Genomic DNA, 15,974 nt, shown 5'->3' on the forward strand with positions numbered 1-15,974 from the left:
GGGGAGTGCAATGGAGCCTGGGACAGTTTTTTAAGCAGAAGAGTTGGGGCTAAGTCTGTATCACAGTATAGGGCCCAGTGCACTATATAGTTGGGTCCAAGTCACATAAGAAGAACCTGTTGGAATGTGGAGCCCCGGTTGTGGCATGGCAGGGTCCCTGTGGCATTAGGAAGGATCACCCCCCCCCCCCATGGAAGGGGGGTCGATCCCATGTACTCACTGGACTGACTTCATGAGGCATGCTCCCTCTGCTGACTGCCTGCACCACTGTCTACAGAGCTTCCGGAGAGGGACGCCTACTTGCCTACTTTGTGCTGCTCCCGGCCCCACCTTCCATGATCCACTCTCTAAGAGCAGGAGCCACCTGCAGCAGTCCTGTTGTTCACCCTCCTGCCTCTAGGGGGCAGAGTCATGCTTCACCATAGAGGCACCTGGGCACGCGGGCAGGGCAGGTTGAGACTGGATATGAGGGTTTCACTGTCCGCCCCCCTCCATTTCCCAGAGGCTGGGGGCCCAGCCAGGGCCCTGGTGGCCCCCTCGGTGATCGTCCGTGAAGGTTACCTGCTGAAGCGCAAGGAGGAGCCCGCCAGCCTGACCACCCGCTTCGCCTTCAAGAAGCGGTACTTCTGGCTCAGCGGGGAGGCGCTCTCCTACTCCAAGAGTCCGGAGTGGCAGGTGGGGCTCTAGCCCACAGCTGGGGGCGGGAGGGAAGGGGGGGGCGAGGGGAGGCGGTTTCCAGCAGCGGCCTCCCTCCCTGAGCTGCCTCTCTGAACGCAGGGGGAAACTGAGGTCCGGGAGGGGGCAAGGACTTAGCAAGTCCAAAGTCTCAGGCCAGGCTCTACTCACACCTTTGGGCCAGTGTGGGCACAGGACGGACGTAGGCATCAGACGTCCTTTGGCTGATGCTATCCTGCTCACGTAAAATTGGATCTGCTCGCCCAGAGGTCCCCGCCTGGATGTCTAGGAACACACACACACACACACACACACACACACACACACGGCCATTTGTTTACTCATTCATTCATCAAACAATGATTGAATGCCTCCTGCATACCACGCAGTGTTCTAGGCGCTGGACATATAGCAGTAAACAAGGCATAGGATCCCTGTTCTCCTAGGATTGCCACTGAAATGCAGCAGAACTCAGGCACCTGCTGGTGTGTGCGTGTTTCTGTGCCTGCACGTTGGTGCATGATTAGCTAACACCGGGCAGGGTGTGCTTGGTTATTATTCCCACTTTGTCAGCAAAGCATAGAGTCCAGAGTTCTAATCCCTAGTTTCCAACTCTGGCTCTACTAGCTGAGTGACCTCAGAAGGGTCATGGGTCCTCCTGGGCCTCAGTTCCTCCTCGGCACACAGACCCAGTCTCAGAAGCTGGTGTAAGTTGGTAACTGCGGAGTGCTGGAAAGCACATCCCGTCTGCCATGTCCGCCATGTGGTTGCTGGGCTGACCGGTGGATGGCGGTGATGGACACTGGCGCCCCGGGGAGTCGGTGCTTCCTTAGACAGATGGGGCAGGACTGGGGTACTCCGTGCTTGAGACAGGGGTCATGAGCCCAGATTACAGACACACCCTCGGGGAACATCCCCAAAGGAAAGCTGTCCCTGGGCCCCACCACCCCGGCCCCCAGCCCTCCCTGCAGCGACAGACCTGTCTCCCAGATGCGCTCCTCCATCCCGGTGTCGCACATCCGTGCGGTGGAGCGCGTGGACGAGGGCGCCTTCCAGCTGCCGCACGTGATGCAGGTGTTAACGCAGGACGCTGCCGGCGTGCTGCACACCACTTACCTCCAGTGCAAGGTAAGGCACCGAAGGATGGGGAGGGGGGCATCCCTTAGGTTCCGCACCCCTGACATCCCCTGCATCCCCCCCCACCACCCCGGCTTCCCGCAGAATGTGAATGAGCTCAACCAGTGGCTGTCAGCCCTGCGCAAGGCCAGCGCCCCCAACCCAGACAAGCTGGCCTCCTGCCACCCTGGTGCCTTCCGCAGCTCGCGCTGGACCTGCTGCCTCCAGGCTGAGCGCTCAGGTGAAGGGCAGGGTGGGCTGGGGTTCGGCCCTCCCTACCTGTCAATCAGCAGATGCCCCACCTCCTCTGGCCCCTGTGCAACCTGGGGCAAGTTACTTAACCTCGTTATGCCTCAGTCTCCTGAAGCGTGGAATGGGGTTCATGACAGTCCCTGCCTCCTAGGGTTGTGAGGAGTGAGTGAGTTAATAGACACAAAGCACATAGAACGCTGCCGAGCACCTAGTGCTCAGTACATATGAAGTCTTATTTTTTTAAGCACTTATTATGTGCTAAGCATCTAGTGGAATGCAGACATCAGGCATGCTCTAGAGGAAGACAAGTGAATAACCAGATAATTGTAATACAGTCTTCTAAGTACCAAGATGGGGCTTTTGAGATGCCAGAGAATGCCCCTGATCCAGCCCCAGAGTAGGAGATCAAGGAGGGCTTCCTGGAGGAGGTGCTGTTTCGATGTTACCTGAGAAGAGTAGGGTTAAGCAACAAAGTTGGAGACAGGGATGGGGTAAGGAAGTGTAGTCAGAGCAAAGAGCATGAGCAAAGGCCCGGAGGCGGCAGAGGGAGGGCTGAAAGTTTGCAAAGGTCTGCGTGGCTGGAGCCCGGACTGTGGGAGGAGGCTAGAAGGAGGTGAGGCTACCGCTATGCTGGGTGGGAGTGGAGGCAGTGGGGCGTGATGGAAGTAGTAGGTCGGAAGAGTGAGTTTAGAGGCAGAAGGGTCGGGGCTTGGGGACCATCAGCAGCGGGGGCTTCTGGAGGGGGTGATGGGAGGCGGTCCTGATTGGCGCTGTGTCCCCCTCAGCTGCTGGTTGCAGCCGCACACACTCGGCCGTCACCCTGGGGGACTGGAGCGACCCACTGGATCCTGACGCTGAGATCCAGATGGTGTACCGGCAGCTGCTCCTGGGGCGGGACCAGCTCAGGTGGGTGTCCCTGCCCAGCCTCCTCCCCTCCACTCCACAGTGGCCAGCCAGGCCAGCTGTCCAGCACAGCCCCCCACGTCCATTTATTCATTCTTTCCATCCGCTTCAGCTGAGCTTCCCGGTGCACGGCGTCCAGGTTCAAGGGGAGGATGGGGAGGCATCCTCAGGCAGGCCCCAGTGCAGAAGTGTGTCTTGGATCTTTTCATATCTGGCTCCCTGGGAACATGGGCACAGACCTTGGATGTGTTCCTTTTCCTTCCTGGTGGGCTTCAGTGTTCCAGCTCCTTCTAGAGTGGGTTCTGAAGCTGGCCTGTCTGGTTTTGAATTCTGGGCTAGCCACTCACTGGCTGTGTGATCTCGGGCACAATGCTTACCCTCTCTGAACCTCTGTTTCCTCATATGGAAAACAGGGATAATAATAGTACCTTCCTCCTGGGGTTGTCCTGAGGGGTCAAACGAGCTAATGCAGGTAAGGCATTTTGTAGATGCCCAGTCACCCAGTTATGCTGTGCAACCTTAGGCAAGTTACTTTACCTCTCTGTGTCTCGGTGGACTGTATAATGGAGCCAATAGTAAGTCCTTACCTTGGATACATCTTTTGTGGTACTTAAATGAGTTAATACATGGGAATGGCTTATAATAGTGTCTGGTACTCTGTAAGTATTTGCTGTGATAATGGTGGTGGTTATGGTGACAGCTGGGAACCTGTCATGTCTCCTGCAACCAGCAGAGAGTCTCTGGAGTGGAGAACAAGATCTGGAGTCAGGGACCAACCCTGTCTTTCTCCCTTTCAACTTCCAGGATGAAATTCCAGGAGGATCCCAACATAGATTCCAGTCCAGAGGCAGACGCAGAGAAAGGCTCCGGGGCCACGGAAGGTGAGCGGCTAAGGAGGTCCCGTTTCTTTGCCATCTCTGCCCCCTGCCGTCACTTGCCAAACACACGACTCTGTCCTTCCCCACTCCCCTCCCCTTCTTGGTTCACCAGCAAGTGTGGTGAATGGGGCGGGGGAGGGGTGGAGTGTGTGGGCTTTCAGGGCGTAGGGCCAACCTGGAGCCTGAGAAAGCCACTGGGTCTGGGTTACGGCAGCCTGCCTAGGCCTGGCTGAGCCCCCGTGGCTCCTTGTCTCCCTTGCAGGGGTCTGTCCCGATGCCCTGGCCCGGCACAGAGAGGCAGCTGCCCGCCTGCTAGAGGTGCTCGAAGATCTGGACAGAGCCCATGAAGAGTTCCAGCAGCGGGAGCAGCAGAGGGCAGCCCTGAGCCCCCTCGGGCACTGAGAAAAGGCCAGAACCAGCCTGGAAGGGGAAGGAAGGTGCCAGAGGACCCCCTCTCGGAGCACCCTGGCGTCCTGAGGCTGTCCTGTTCCTCGTTGATGCTGTAGGGTGCAGGCTGCTGGAGATCTAGTCTCTGTGCCCTAAGTGCAGAACCCCGGGCACAGAAGCCCTGTGGCAGGGGGCTGGCCTTTGTACTGAATGACTCTCAGTCTCTGGGCGAGGCAGATGGGAGTGGATGGGATAAGGAGCCTGACTCATTCGGCTCAGTGGAAGGTCTCTGCTAAACCAGACTGGCTCCTGCCCACACCGACCGGGCCCACCTGGTCCTGAGCTGCTGGATACAGCTGTCTGTGAATCCCCGACACCCACGTGGCCTTGTTGCCCCAGACAGGCACTAAAGAGGCTCAGCCCTTCCTGTTTTCATGTCTGCCAATCCGTGTAACCTCACTGATCCTCCTGAACCCTGCCTTGGCCGAGAGTCCTAACCGCAAGCTTCCAGAATCTGGTTCCCTCGGGAATAATGGAGGCGTGGAGCTCAGCATGCCAGACCCAGACCCTTGGAGCCTGGGAGACCTTGGCCTAGGTTCTGACCCCCTCTTTGAGCCTTGGTTCATGCTGTATAAAATGAGGGAGTGTCTCGATGTGTGGTTGTCAAACTGGGTTCCATGGAACTGGTTTGGGAACCAGGGAGGTGTTTCTTAGACTGTTGTGGTCCAAAACTCACCCCCTAGGTTGTCTGCTAGAAATGCAGATTCTCGGTCCCCACCCAGATTTACTGAATCAGAATCTGAAGGAGTGTGGGCACATGGACCAGGGTTTTTAACAAGTTGCCCTGGTGATAAGGTTGAACATAGGATTTGATGATCACGGGGCTGGGCAATTTTGTATAGTGGGGTTTGAGGTGAGATTTTGTTTGAGAATGAATCATAGAGGGTAAAATATTTGAGAACACCCAGCTGGCAGAACTGGAAGGGGCTCCAAGGACTCATTTCTGGTTTTTGTGTCACTAGAGGGTGGGACAGAAACCAAAGCGTATCTGGAGATTAGGGGGACCCAGGACGAGGCAGCGCTATCCCGAGCGTGGCCAGCAGGGGTCGCCAGGAGCCGCAGAATCTACCTCCGTCACTCAGCATCCTGGGTGAGGAAGCTTGTTGCAGATCCTGGGATCTGTCCCTAGACAGAACCGGCCCCTCCTTTCTTAGGGCAGGGGCTGGAGCTCGAGGGGCGAGTCACGGTGTCTTCCAGCTCGTCCATGTTTTCCCGTAAGCTCTCAGCTCCCAGCCCAAGTCCCTCATTCCCAGGACTGTTGGGGGGGGGTCTCTCATTCCCAGTACTGTACTGGGGGAGGGAAGGGTCCCTCATTCCCAGTACTCTACTAGGGAGCAGCTGTGTGCATTGCCTTGGGCCGTGCCTGAGAACAGCATCTTCAGGCCCGCCTCTTGGGGACTAGGGCTGGGAGGGCCTGCCTCTGTCACCCTCACACTCCCTGTGTTGCTCTAAGATTAGAGAATTATGGGGACCCTCCATCTCCAGCTGCCCAAGGCTGAGAGGGGCAATGGTCCCGGGGCCATCATTTTGTAGCAAGCTCCCGGATGGGGTGGGCCAGAGGCCCCCCCAGGGACAGAGCCACCCACCCCACTCCACCCCTCCGCAGGAAAAGACTGAGTGAGGAGGAGAAAGACCATTTATTTCTCCACCCACAGTGGGACTGGTAGGTTTTCAAAAGAGCAATCGCTGGCGTCCCTTTAAATCTTGGCTGACTTCCACCGTGGCAGCCAATCAACAGAGGCGGAGCTGGTGAGTTGCCTGGGCAACAGGCCCCTGGTTGGCCAAGACCATCAGCCACCCCACTGCCCACTCCCAAGGAAAGCAAAATGGACTCTTTGCTGTCTGGTCTGCTTTTTAGACCTGCTGGCCTAAGCTAGGCCTCCTCGTCTTGCTCCTGAAGCCAGAAGCTCCAGCCTTTGGATCTTGACATTTGGGAGCATTTGGTGGAGAGGATGGAGTGCGGAGGAAAGAACAGTGCCTTTATCTGGGACAGACATAAGGCCTGGGGATGGGAGGGGAGAAGGACGTCAGAGTCCCAGAAGGATGGAGACACCAGCACAGAATAAGATCCCTCTGGCTCTCTCTTGAGGGGTCGGGGGGGGGGGGGACTTCTCTCTGGCCTGCCCCTTTGCAAACCTGTTGACTAAGCTGGGGCTTCTACCCCAGGGGCCCACAACTGCCCATCAGTGGGTGGCAGAGATGGGGGGGGGCAGGGAGAGGCTGAGCTTCCCAAGGGCCCCTTACCCCTTGGAGCCCCAGCAGGCCCCCGGGGTGCTTGACCCGAATCCTGCCTGTGGACAAGCCTGTACTGATGTGATAGAGACACGGATGGGAATCCATATGGAGTATCACAGGGGTCTTCTGTCTCTTCCCCCCCAGTCTGGGGGTAAGTAGAGGCACGTGGGTGTGCGTGCATGTGTTCAACAGGACACGTGTGTTTGCGTGAGGGGGTGGGGCTCTGTCTTTTTGGTAGGGAGGTTGCTGTGGTTCCTGGTACTCTCTCCGCCGCCCTCTCGGGGAGCTGCAAGTCGGAGCCGGCTGGCCGGCTTTCCTCCCAGCACATTCCAACTAGCTCCAGCCACATCTCCAGAATGCTTCTGGCTCCTTCCGCAGGCTCCTCCCCAGCCCTGAACCTGGGCCGCCAGGACACACCTGGTAGAGGGAGGCAAGTGCCGGACCAGGGGGCCAAGCAGGAGGGAAGGTGGTGGGCAGCCTCGGGCTTCAGGCCTTGGCCGCCGCCTCGGACACGCCCTGGGCTGTGAGCTCGGCCAGCACGTTGTCTAGGTAGCTAGCGTCCGGGTAGCCGTGGCCTGTGAGGTTGGACCCAAACTCGGTCTTGTGGTGGATCTCGTTCCACACCACGGTGTCCGACTCGCCCGTGGTGTTGGATGTGCCGATGGTGAAGATGAGTCTCCGCTCCCAGGCCGTGATAAGCAGCCTGAGCACCTGGTGGGCGGACACGGGGACATTTGTGGGCGTGAGGGGAGGGCCCCGGCAGCCCCACCCTGTAGCTGGAGCCCCCACCCCCTGCCCCTAGTCCAGCCTCCCTCCCTCCCTGGCCACTCTGTGGCTCCGTTACTGCCTTCTAAGCCCTGCAGCCTTCCCAGTGGCCGCCCAGCCTGGCCGTGTCCCTAGATGGGCTCCCGGTAAGAGCTCCTTACAGGCTCTCTGCCTGTTTCATCTGGGTCACAAATGGAAGGCCCTCAGCTGTATCTGGTGTGCTAAATAGCCACTTGGTGACTTCTGGGGCAATATTCAAAAACCTGAAGATTTCCCATGAAAGTCAGAAGGTCTGACTTCTCTTGAAAAACAGGAAGCGACGCTGACAGCTGGGAGTGTGGTGGTGAAGAGCCTGGACTGCAAGGGGTGAAATCCAGGCTCTCCCACTTACTAGCTGTGTGACCTTGGGCAAGAAACTTGCCCTGTCGGAGACTTCCATAAAATAGGGTCAAGACCTTGACCTCACTAAGCTGCAAATGAGATGGGGGGTGTGACGCAACTGGCAGGGCTGGACTTGCACTAGGGGGTAGTGGTAGCTGTTGGTGCAGAGAGGAAACAGGGACTGGGGGTGAGGGGGAACCCTGGCCAGCTCCCACACCCCTGCACCCTCAGGACACCCACCTTCCGGCCCTTCTCGTTGTTGGGTAGATAGCAGTGGCGCGGGAAGCCTCTTGCGGTGAACTTCTTGCCTGGGTTGGGGTGCTCGGGGCCCTGTGGGGAGGGAAGCACGGGCTTGAACCGCAGATAGGTGGGGGGAGGGGGGGGCTCTGCAGGGTTCAGAGGATTTGAGACCACGGGGCCAGGGCGGGGGTGACCTGGATGCCGGTGGGGATGTCGTAGACAATGCGGATGGTCTGGGTGTCAGCGAAGCCCGGCAGCGAGTGGGGGATGAGGTGGAACTCCATCTTCCCAGGCGGCTGAGTGCCCGTCTTCTCTCCGTAGATGGCCTTGCAGGTGGGGCACTGCAGGCTGCCATCCTGGGGCGGGGACAGAAGCTGGCGGTGAGGCCCCCCAGGCATCCCGGCCCCGCCCCTCTGCCTGCGCCCCACCCACCGGCCCGCACCGCCCACCTTGTTGCCATTGGAGTACATGGCCACGAGGCACAGCAGGTGGTACATGTGGCCGCAGCGGCCCAGGCGGCCCACAAGCTCGGGCCGCACGCCCTTGTGCCGAAGCACGCCCTCGTAACCGGATGCGGTGACCAGGCGCTCCATGCAGATGGTGCAGTCCTGCGGGCAGGGGCCCAGAGAGGAGACTGAGGACGGGCCAGGGCAGGATACCCTCAGGTGGGCGCGGCCCCTGGGCGGGGCCACGCCCCCAGGGCCCCAAGTCCCCAAGGGTCAGACTGCCTCGCCTCTGGTACCCATTTGGCAAAGGGCGAGGACACCCCCTTACACTGAATGCAGACACATGGCAGAGGAAGACGGGGCCCCTCGCAGCCCCCCTCCGGAGGTATTTAACTATACAAAAGAAAAATTTAAACATGGGGTGGAAAGTACGGGTGATAATAAGATACGAAAACTGTCATTCTTCAGGAGATTGACAAATGTGATTCTATTACATCAAAGTATTTCTGTTTATCACAAGACATTGCATAAAAGGGAAAAGGCGGACCCCCAGCCTGGGAGGAGACACTGACACACAGAACCACAGGAGGGGGGTGGGGTGGGAGGTCAGGGGCTGGGGAGGCGAGGTCGCCGCCCTCTGCCCAGGCCAGGACCCGCCCGTGGGGGCTCACCTCATCTGGCGGGTTCTTCACCTTCTGCATGTACCTTCGAACCACATCCTCGGGGTTCTTACCTGCAAAGACACAGCGGGGTGGGTTCGAGGGTGCCTAGAATCTCCCCCTGAGGGCTTGGCTCAGGACGGGGTTAGGGGTCAGAGAGGGGTTGGCAGGAGTCACCTGTCAGCGGTTGCCGCACTCAGAGTTGGTGGCAGAGGGGGTCAGGGGAAAGGGAGCTGAGATCAGGAGATGGAGGTGGAGTTCTAAGTCCTATGAACAAACTGGAGTTAGGGGTCAGAGGCGCTGGGGTCAAGGGTGAGGTTAGTGGGGTCAGGGTCAGCGCGGAAGGCGTACTCTTCTTGAGGTGCTTCTTCTTGGTCTTGCGGCACGCCCCGGGAACCCCGGGCACGGGCTTGACGTCGCTCTTGCTCACAGGCGGCGGGTGCAGGATGGGCTTGGGGGCCCGCGTCAGGCACACCGGCAGGCCCGCGGCACACAGCAGGATCCCGGTCATCCCTGGAGAGAGGGCGGGGCCGTCAGGGGGCGGGGCGCCCACCTGGTCCCCTCCCACCCCGCCCTCCCGCCATTGGGTGAGTCCCTGAGTCCTCCTCAGGCCCCGCCCACCTGCTCGGCCCGGGAATCCGGGCGCCTTCAGGTGAGTAGGCTGGGGCCCCCTGCGCCCCACCGCGGGTGTTAGCCGAGTGGAATGCCTTCTGCAGTCCCCCCACAATGTCAGTAGGACCTTTCCTCTGGGTCCCGCCCACTAGTCCCGTCAAGGGGCAGAGCCACAGGGCAGATAGGTGGGGCCGCCTCCACGTGGGCCCCGCCCTTCTGCCCCTTCAGGACTGGATCTCACCTGCCAGGGCCGGATGGACTGGCCCGGTACCATTCAAGTTCTTCACCGGGAGCGCGGGTACCCTGAGGGGAGAAAAGAGGCCGTAGTGGACTCCAGCCCCACACCAGAAGATCAGGAGATCCTGGTTTGCCTTCTGGCTCCTGGGCATACTCTGACCTCTTTGTGCCTGTCCCGTCATTTAGAATGATCACCAGGGTCACAAACATCCTTCTTTGGGGAGGGTGGTATGTGATTGGGATCTCTGCCCCAGTTACAATGGAATGGACCCCTAGACTTAGTACTTTCTTCCCCACACCTCAGCTGGTCTCCCTTGCTTGGGGTCCAACAACTCCCTTCCACTGGCCACTGTGCCTTAAAACCAACTATGAGTGATGTAGCCACTCCAGCATTTCTCCCAATAAAAGGTTCTGGGAAAGAAGCATTCAGGGATCAAATAAGTTACGAAACACTTCACTGTCTCCTTGAAAATTCACAACATATATGAGCACATTGAAGGCTCTGATAAGTCCTGCATAAGGAAATGTGATTGCGAATGATAAATCCAGGTTTTCCAAAGACATTTTACAATGAACACTTTTTTTTACCCCTCTCGAAGATCTACTAATATCAGTTCCTATAACTGAGGCATTGCTTCTCTTCAAATGCAGAGGCCCTAGGAAACCATAGCCTGCTTCCCCTCTTTGCCCTCCCTGAACAAAAAGCTCTGGCTGATTTTAAATGCTCTCATATCTCAGCTCAAGCGCTAACTCGCTGGGCGTCACACAGCACTTCACAGCATCTCTCTTAAGCGTGTCTCCCATCCGTAAAGTGGCACGTTCCTTATGTTTGCTGCGAAGAGTCCATGAGATTCTGCACGTCGAGGGTCCCGCAGAATTCCTGGCACCTAAAAAAGCCATTACCTATCACCAACACCCCACTAATGCGTAACCCTGCTTGAGCAGTTTCACCTCTCTGCACCTCGGCCCGCTAAGTCATGGTGTATCTCACCTTCCCCTTGGAGAAGAAACCATGAAAGTACTGCAGTGACAAGCTTGAGCAATTCGCTGAACCTCTGTGACCCTCGGTTTTCTCATCTGTAAAATGGGGATAATCACACCTCACCCCCAGGACTGCTGGGAGGGCTGAATGAGAGTGGCTGCGGTGATCTGTACACTATGCCTTCCTGAGTTGTCACGACTTCAGCGCTGGATTACGTAGGTGTACTACTGTCTGTCTGGCTGTTGACATGCTGGATAGGTAAGTCTCCATGCAGAGATGTGTTATTCAAGCCAGGGGAGCCAGAGGGGCTTGGGCGATGTGCCAGGAGAGGGTGCAGGAGGGGATGGGGGCAGGGACAGCTGGGGAAGTTGCTGCTACTACCCCTTTGCCTGCCTGTTAAGGTCTGAGCCTGGCCAGGGCTGCCTGGTTACCTGGCCCTGGCAGGCACAGGCGATCCCGGGCAGCCGGCTGGAAAGCATCTTTGAGCAAATGGTATGCTTGGCAGGCAGGCTCGGGCGCAGCTGCAGCAGATCCAGAAACACACACACACACACACACACACTCCTGGGGAACAGGCGTTATTTTTCCATGCACACATGTACTGGGGGAACATACCACACAGCCAAGTACACAGACACACACACACACAACATAGAGAACACTGCACCAATAGGCACCTCCCCACACGGATACACACATCCCAGGAAGCTCCTTCCCCAGACACAGACACAGAATACATGTGCGTGGGGGAATGCACCACACACATTTGCACGCAGACACACACAAAAGCACACAAATGCACCAACACACTGGGGAACATATATCACGCACACATATATCCAAAGGCACACACAGAGGCATCTCAGGGAACACACACACACACACTTCTGCAGGGGACACACCATGCACACGGAGGCATGCACACGGCGTGAGGGCATGCCATTGGATGAGAGAAGCAGCTCATGCAGCCACCCGGTGCACATGGGGATACACACAGACACGCAGATGCTTGGCTGGGGAGGCCCCCACTTTGCACAGAGTCTTGTGCACCCCTGCACTGCACACAGGCTCTACTCTCCCTGTTCAGCAGCACATACTAGAACTTGGGCTCCCTGCAGCACTCCTCACAGACCCCTCTTATGGCGTGGGGAGGGGTCTGCAGCAGGGAACCACCTGGTTGTGTGCAGTTGAGGTGTGTGTGCAGAAAGGTGCTGTGCCTCAATTTCCCCATCTGTAATTGGAATAAAGTCCTGTGAGCATTCAGTGAGTTAAAACATGCAAAGCTCATAGTATGGTGCAGGGGTGTGAGCAGAGAAGAATTTTCTCCTTCGTGTAGCCTGCTGGGACCCAAGAGATGGGGCTGAGTTTCCATCTGACCCTCCCAGGGTCTGTCATAATCCTCTAGGACCTTCCTGCAGGATATCATCTAATCTCATCCCTCCTCTTACTCTTACAGGAAAACAAAGGGGCACGTACCTCAAGCTTCTCCTCCTGCCCTGTCCTTTAATAGAGTTCTAGTGTAGGCACACTGCTAAGGACCTCCGAATATCTAGGTCCCCCCCACCTCCTATCTTCCCTTCTGTCTCATGAAAAAAAAAATCCTTCTTTTTGTCCACAGTTATCTGTAAAATGGATAGCTAGAACAATATTTAGCGTGCAATCAAGTACTGCTTGTCTTTTACTGGTGGCAGACATCACTAATCCATCACAGCACTCTCAAGCTGAGCAGAATCCTCAGCACAGCCTCTGCCCATCAGGGAGGATAGTTCACTACCCCAGGTCTATCTAATGCCCAGCATCTGGTCCAGTTCATGACCCTGGTCTTGCTGAGTCTTTGTCCGGGGATTTAGGCAGGAGGGCACCTTGGAAAGGGAAGGTTTCTAAAATCTCTGGCAACCCTTAAAATTTCTGGCAGCCCTTAAAAACCACAGAACCCAATTTACAAAAATGAGTCTTGCTCCTGGGAAGGTGGTGGATAGGGTGTGACGGTGGGGCTGTTTTTTATTTACTCATTACGAGCCGGGGAAGAGTGTGAAGGCAGCCCCCAGCCTCTCTCAATCTGCAGGCCCTCTGAGAGAACCCAGGGTAGCAGGGTTCCCACGATGCCCGAGCGTGGGAGCCGCCCAGGGGCCCCTTTTGATGTGGGATGCACTGTTTCCTCCAAGTCAGCGAGCACATCCTCATGCCCTGGACAAGAGTCTGCTGCCCGCAGGCCTCCTGGAAGGGGGGCCGGCCTGCACTCTCTGCTTCACCCTCTTGGGGCCCAGGCTGGCAAATGGTAAGAGGAAGCCATCGGACCCCCTTGAGATCTGCTCTAACCAGAAGCCAGGGCTGACCACCCCAGGATGGAGATGGGTCCCATTGCCATGCTGGGTTTCCTGCTGTCTTTCCCACCTCGGCATCAGCCCTGTTCTTCTTCTGCCCTCAACCCCACACAGATCCTACCTTGCTCAGGGTAAAATCCAACCTCCTTGCCCTATGGGAGATAGCCAGTACCTACCCTTTGAACTCTGTTTCCCCTGTAGTCACCCCTCACCCACCTTACCCCAGGCCCACCCCACCTACCCCTCCCCCCGGTTTTTGTGCTGTTCTGGAACACACCAGCCATATTCCTACCCCAGGGCCTTTGCACTTGCTGATCTCTCTCTCAGAATGCTCTTCCCCAGATATCCTCATGCCTTGATCCCTGACTTAACGCAGATTTCTGCTCAAATGTCACCTTATCAGAGACCTTCCCTACCCTTTTACTCCAGAGAAATCTCTATCTTTGCATTACCTTATTGATTGCTTGATTGCCTTAGTGCTAACCATGACCTGATTATGAAGTCTTTGATCTGACCAGGCCCTCCCTGACTCTGTGGCCTTATCTCCTACACCCTCCGTTTCGCTCCTCCAGACACAGCTGTTGTGGCTCTAACCCACTGAGCATAAGTCCCCTGTCAGGGCCTTTGCACGTGCTGTGCCCTCTGCTCGAAGGCTTTCCCCCCAGATGCCAAATGGCTCTCTGAGGTCTCTGCGGTAATGCCACCTCATCACAGAGACCTTCCTTGACCACCTGACTTCAACCCTAGTATACAGCACATAGCAGGCATTTGAGAAACACTTGTTGTGTGAAGGAAGGAAGGCTGAATTTGGTGGGAACTTTCTGAGCAGGTGACTCATGAGTACACGTTCAGGCCCTTTGTCTCCATGTGTTCTCTACACATATTTGAAGTGAGCCTTGAAGCAGGTGTCCCAGAGAAACACCATTTAGGGCCTCTAGTCCCCTCAAGTTCCTCTGCCAGCATTCACGCTCAGGGGACGTCCTGTCCAAAGGCCCAAGCAAATGTTTCCTGAGAAATTCCCAAAAGTGCTCTGTATCCCACTTGGGGCCAAGGTTCCATAATGAGGTTTTGAGGATCCCAGGCATTGCACAGAAATTGTCTTGGTGAGTGCGCCACACAGAGACAGGCAAAGGGGTGTTCTCTGTGGTCAGAAATTCCAGGCACTCACTATGGTCCCAGTGCTGTTGTCCTGTTCCACTCCCCTCATCTATTCATTCCCCAAAGTCTATGACATCCCCACTATAGAGAGGGAAAAAAACTGAGGCCCAGAGAGCTGAAGTAATTTGCCAGTGGTAGAGCCAGGATTCTAGCCCAGGCTGTCAGACTCCAGAGTCTGTGCTTAGCCATATGACATGAACCAAGTTCCCTCACCATGGCTCAGTGGCCCAGGCAGGAGGCTCTGTCTGAGAGAAAACCCCCCAGGATTGGTCTGAGAAAGAGGGCTGGGGTGTTTGGCTTTCCTTCTTGTCAAGGAAGAACAGAGAGGCTTCATATCTACACGGACTGGAAGGCAGTGCTCAAAGGCAGGATGAGATAATGCAAGATTTTCCTAGCTGCTGTTCCTCACACTGTTCCCTGCCTTTTCCTGCCTGGGCATCTCTGCCACACTGTTCCTCCAGCCTGTCCCTACTATTCCTAATTCACATCTGTCCTTTGAAGACAGGCTCAAAGGCCACTGTCTTCATGAGGGCTTTTCTGATCTACCTCAAATAAATCCATAGCTACCCCCTTTTAATTCCCAAGGGACCATGTTTCTCTCTCCTGACCCTGCCGTTTTTGTTTTGTTTTGTTTTTAGGATACAGACATATTATCTTGCTTTCTGGTTATATGGTTCCACTTCTATCTCTTGCACCAGATTGTGATCTTCTAGAAATGTGTCTGAACCAGCCCTTGGGCCCTTGGATTGTGGATGAAACCCCATGCAAATGGGTTCTCAGGAAGTACCAAATGGAGGAGTTGAACTAAAAAAAAAATTGGCCTGCTAGTTCTATGGTCCCTTCAGAGGACCTACGGTGCAGTTCTAATACCAGTGTCCTCCCAGAGACAAGGATGGAGCGGGATTGGCAAATACATGACATGTGTAGTACTTTTGCCATTCCTGCACTCATGGCAGGCATCACCAATCAATCCCAGCATTCCTTTCTACTAAGCCAAAACACAACTTCAGACTCCTCCTCAAGAGTGCTCCTGGAAGACATAACCATTCGAGCAGAGATGGTGCATGAGATGAAATCTGTCATTGGTTTTAGGGATGATGGGACTGAGGCCAAGAGAAAGGAAGTGACTTCACTAAGGTCACCCAGCTGGTTAGCGGTGCAGTTGGCACCAGTTCCTGGAGTTTCCGAGTCAGAGGCCAGGGCTGACCCCACCAGGCAGTTCTGTGGGGCCATCTGGAGTTGAGCAAGCTTTCTGAGCCCACCAGATCCTGAAGTTCTTGATGTGGACCCCAGAGCTGGCTCAGGCCCACGTAGGCTGCCTGAGTGGCCGAACAGAGGACCCACGGGCCTGCTCTGGCTACTCCTCTCTCTGTCCCAGGCACGAAGTAGGGTTTGGGACCCCCGGGAAGAAGGAAGCCACATGGTCACGCCCTTCAGGCCAGCTGCGTTCCCATCCTTCTGCCCAGAGCTGGGCTCCCTGTCTTCCCCCTGCCCCTGTGCCCTGGGGAGACGTCAGACAAGTCACATTCTCTGGTGATGGTTTCCAGGTCCCCTGATGGGCCTCAGGGGCCCTCGGGACACCTGGTGCTTACCCCGTGGTCCCTTGGGGAACCTTGGGAGGCTCTGGCCTCAGTCAGTTGGGTCCAAGTGGGTGAGGAAAGGGC

General features: G+C 56.5%; 2 protein-coding genes across 8 annotated transcripts in view; one reads left to right on the forward strand and one right to left on the reverse strand.

Annotated features, from left to right (window-relative positions):
• The window catches only part of RASAL1 (RAS protein activator like 1), a 30,607-nt gene extending 25,743 nt beyond the window's left edge, over window positions 1–4,864 (forward strand). For all 7 annotated transcript variants that reach the window (XM_082698395.1, XM_082698390.1, XM_082698391.1 and 4 more), the window contains 6 exons: window positions 503–675; window positions 1,666–1,803; window positions 1,897–2,032; window positions 2,829–2,949; window positions 3,751–3,827; window positions 4,087–4,864. In XM_082698395.1, the coding sequence (XP_082554521.1) occupies window positions 503–675; window positions 1,666–1,803; window positions 1,897–2,032; window positions 2,829–2,949; window positions 3,751–3,827; window positions 4,087–4,226 (785 nt within the window). In that variant the 3' untranslated portion in view covers window positions 4,227–4,864. The remainder of the gene's footprint in view (window positions 1–502; window positions 676–1,665; window positions 1,804–1,896; window positions 2,033–2,828; window positions 2,950–3,750; window positions 3,828–4,086) is intronic.
• A 1,025-nt stretch (window positions 4,865–5,889) lies between these two features.
• The window catches only part of DTX1 (deltex E3 ubiquitin ligase 1), a 34,063-nt gene continuing 23,978 nt past the window's right edge, over window positions 5,890–15,974 (reverse strand). Inside the window, exons 4-10 of the mRNA XM_082698427.1 lie at window positions 9,851–9,912; window positions 9,349–9,510; window positions 9,010–9,071; window positions 8,342–8,500; window positions 8,087–8,248; window positions 7,893–7,982; window positions 5,890–7,217 (exon numbers count right to left, since the gene is read on the reverse strand). Of these exons, the coding sequence (XP_082554553.1) occupies window positions 6,993–7,217; window positions 7,893–7,982; window positions 8,087–8,248; window positions 8,342–8,500; window positions 9,010–9,071; window positions 9,349–9,510; window positions 9,851–9,912 (922 nt within the window). The 3' untranslated portion in view covers window positions 5,890–6,992. The remainder of the gene's footprint in view (window positions 7,218–7,892; window positions 7,983–8,086; window positions 8,249–8,341; window positions 8,501–9,009; window positions 9,072–9,348; window positions 9,511–9,850; window positions 9,913–15,974) is intronic.

Source organism: Mustela nivalis (genome assembly GCF_964662115.1).
Source record: "Mustela nivalis genome assembly, chromosome: 14".
In the NCBI taxonomy this organism is placed as follows: Eukaryota; Metazoa; Chordata; class Mammalia; order Carnivora; family Mustelidae; genus Mustela; species Mustela nivalis.